We start from the raw sequence: 1,891 nt of genomic DNA, 5'->3' as shown, positions 1-1,891 counted from the left end.
AAAACAAATACATATAATTTATTGATAAAATAAATTTTCTCCTAGGATCATTTTCTAACACAAAGCAAGTCCATGGCAATTGTTAGTCGTCTGACATCTTAACACAGGGGTCATGTCAGCTAGCTGTCAGCTCTGACAGCTCAGAACAGTGTGTGTGCTTGTATGTTGTGTGCCTATACCCCTGTCTGTCTGAGAACTCCAGGACACAGCTCAGGGAGGTGTGATTACTTCCCAGAAAAAGGAGACATTCCCAGCCCGAGTGTCCTTGCTTTGCAATCTTGTCTCCAGTCTGTCCAGTCTCATCCTGCCTGGTCCCAAACACATCCTTTGAGGTGACCGTAAGGAAAACACTGATTTAGCAAGAACACCCAGGAGCCTGGGGAAGGTTTGCAGGATAGGCTTTAATCACCAAGAACCCAATCAGAAAACAGAGGCTCTGGTCAAGGGGGTGAGCAGTCGGGGGCAGTGGAGGAGTGTCCCGCAGTGCGCCGGGCTGGGTGCAGGATGGTCTCACTCCCTGGAGCGACGGCCAGCATCAAGGCAGGTACCAAAGTTAGTGTTGGTGATGGAGCCCACAATGGTCTTGTCCACCTCACAGGTCAGGCCCCGCTCACAGGGACACTTGTAGTAAACCCCATAGAGTGTCTGCGGAGACAGGGAACCAGAGCACTCGCAGGCTGTGGGGGCTGCTTGGGCGTCTCTCTCCGGCCTCACCTGACACTCCGCCCGCCTAGCTTCTTTTCAGCGGTGCTTCTCCCGACGGCCCCAGCAGGGGGCGCTGTGGGCCAGGCCTGGTCTCCAGTCCTTTGCTCACTTGCACTAACTCGATCTCTCTGGGAAGCCTCTATTTACCCGCCGTAAAACAGGGATACCACTCCCTGCCTCCATGCATTTCACTGGCCAGGTTAGGACAGTGCTGGGAAACCTGTCGATGTTCCGCTTTTCATCTCTGGGGGTGCAGAGTGAAACTCTCCCTGACCCCAGCTGGAAGCCTCAAGGGAGCGTTCCTTCTGGGCGCTGTCCCTCCCCCACAGCCACCCCACCCTCCCCACCCCCCCGCACAACTCCTCCGGACCCACCTTGGCAGAGCACTCGCTGTTCTCGCTGGCCTTGGGTGCGCAGCGGGCCAGGCTCATTCCGGTATCACGATGGCAGCAGCGGCTCTTGCACTGCATGCTGTTCAGGCAGAGCTCGCCCTCGTCCTGCCGGAGCAGCCAGTCAGCTCAGGGCGCTTCTCTCCGCAGACCTCACCCACAGCCCGCCATGCTGACAGCGCCTCCCCTGGTGGTGGCGTGTGTGAAGGACTCCCAGCCTGGGCCTAGGGGCCTCTCTGCCCATTCCAGCCCCCCACCCACCTGAGAAGTGGGCAGTGTAGTGCCAGAAAAGCAGTCCTGGAATTGGGGTGGAGAAGGTGGGAGAGGGAGGATACCCTGCCTGGGGGCTGAGGTGACTCCTCCCCTGAAGAAATTCTTACCAGGTTGACAATGATGCCTCGGGGGTCAGGAACAGCATAGGCCACTGCGAGGACAGTGACAAGCAGAAGGACCAGGATCTTCTCCATGATGAGTGTGCACAGCTCGTGTAGGCAGCAGGCAGAAGGTCAGGTGGTGGAAGGCAGAGCCAACTGGGGTGGTGGGGCTATAAAAGAGGCCCTGTCCACGTGTGACCCACCTTCCCTATCTTTAGGGCCTACCGTGAGCAGATGCCAGCTGTGGCCAATCTGCTGGGGGTTGGGGGGGGTTGGGGGGTGGGGGGGTGAGGAGGGTGTCCTGATAAGGTGGCTGAGCGGCAGCTGGGCACCCAGTACTTTTGTGCATGTATGTTTATATGTGTGTGGGGCAATGTTGCATCAGGTTAAAGAGTGTGGATTCTGGAACAAGTTAATAGCCAG

At 57.2% G+C, this 1,891-nt stretch overlaps 1 protein-coding gene across 1 annotated transcript; it reads right to left on the bottom strand.

Annotated features, from left to right (window-relative positions):
• Nucleotides 1-510: 510 nt before the first annotated feature.
• Nucleotides 511-1,561, bottom strand: CLPS (colipase; the record flags this gene model as incomplete). The annotated part of the gene is made up of 3 exons (XM_084228883.1): nt 511-645; nt 1,080-1,202; nt 1,475-1,561. 3 exons carry the CDS (start codon nt 1,559-1,561, stop codon nt 511-513), a joined length of 345 nt encoding a protein of 114 aa, XP_084085009.1.
• Nucleotides 1,562-1,891: the final 330 nt, after the last annotated feature.

The sequence above is a fragment of the Talpa europaea genome (genome assembly GCF_964194135.1).
Source record: "Talpa europaea genome assembly, chromosome: 2".
NCBI lineage: Eukaryota > Metazoa > Chordata > Mammalia > Eulipotyphla > Talpidae > Talpa > Talpa europaea.
Note: the sequence above shows the minus strand (reverse complement) of the source record. Positions and strands in the feature narration are given on the sequence as shown.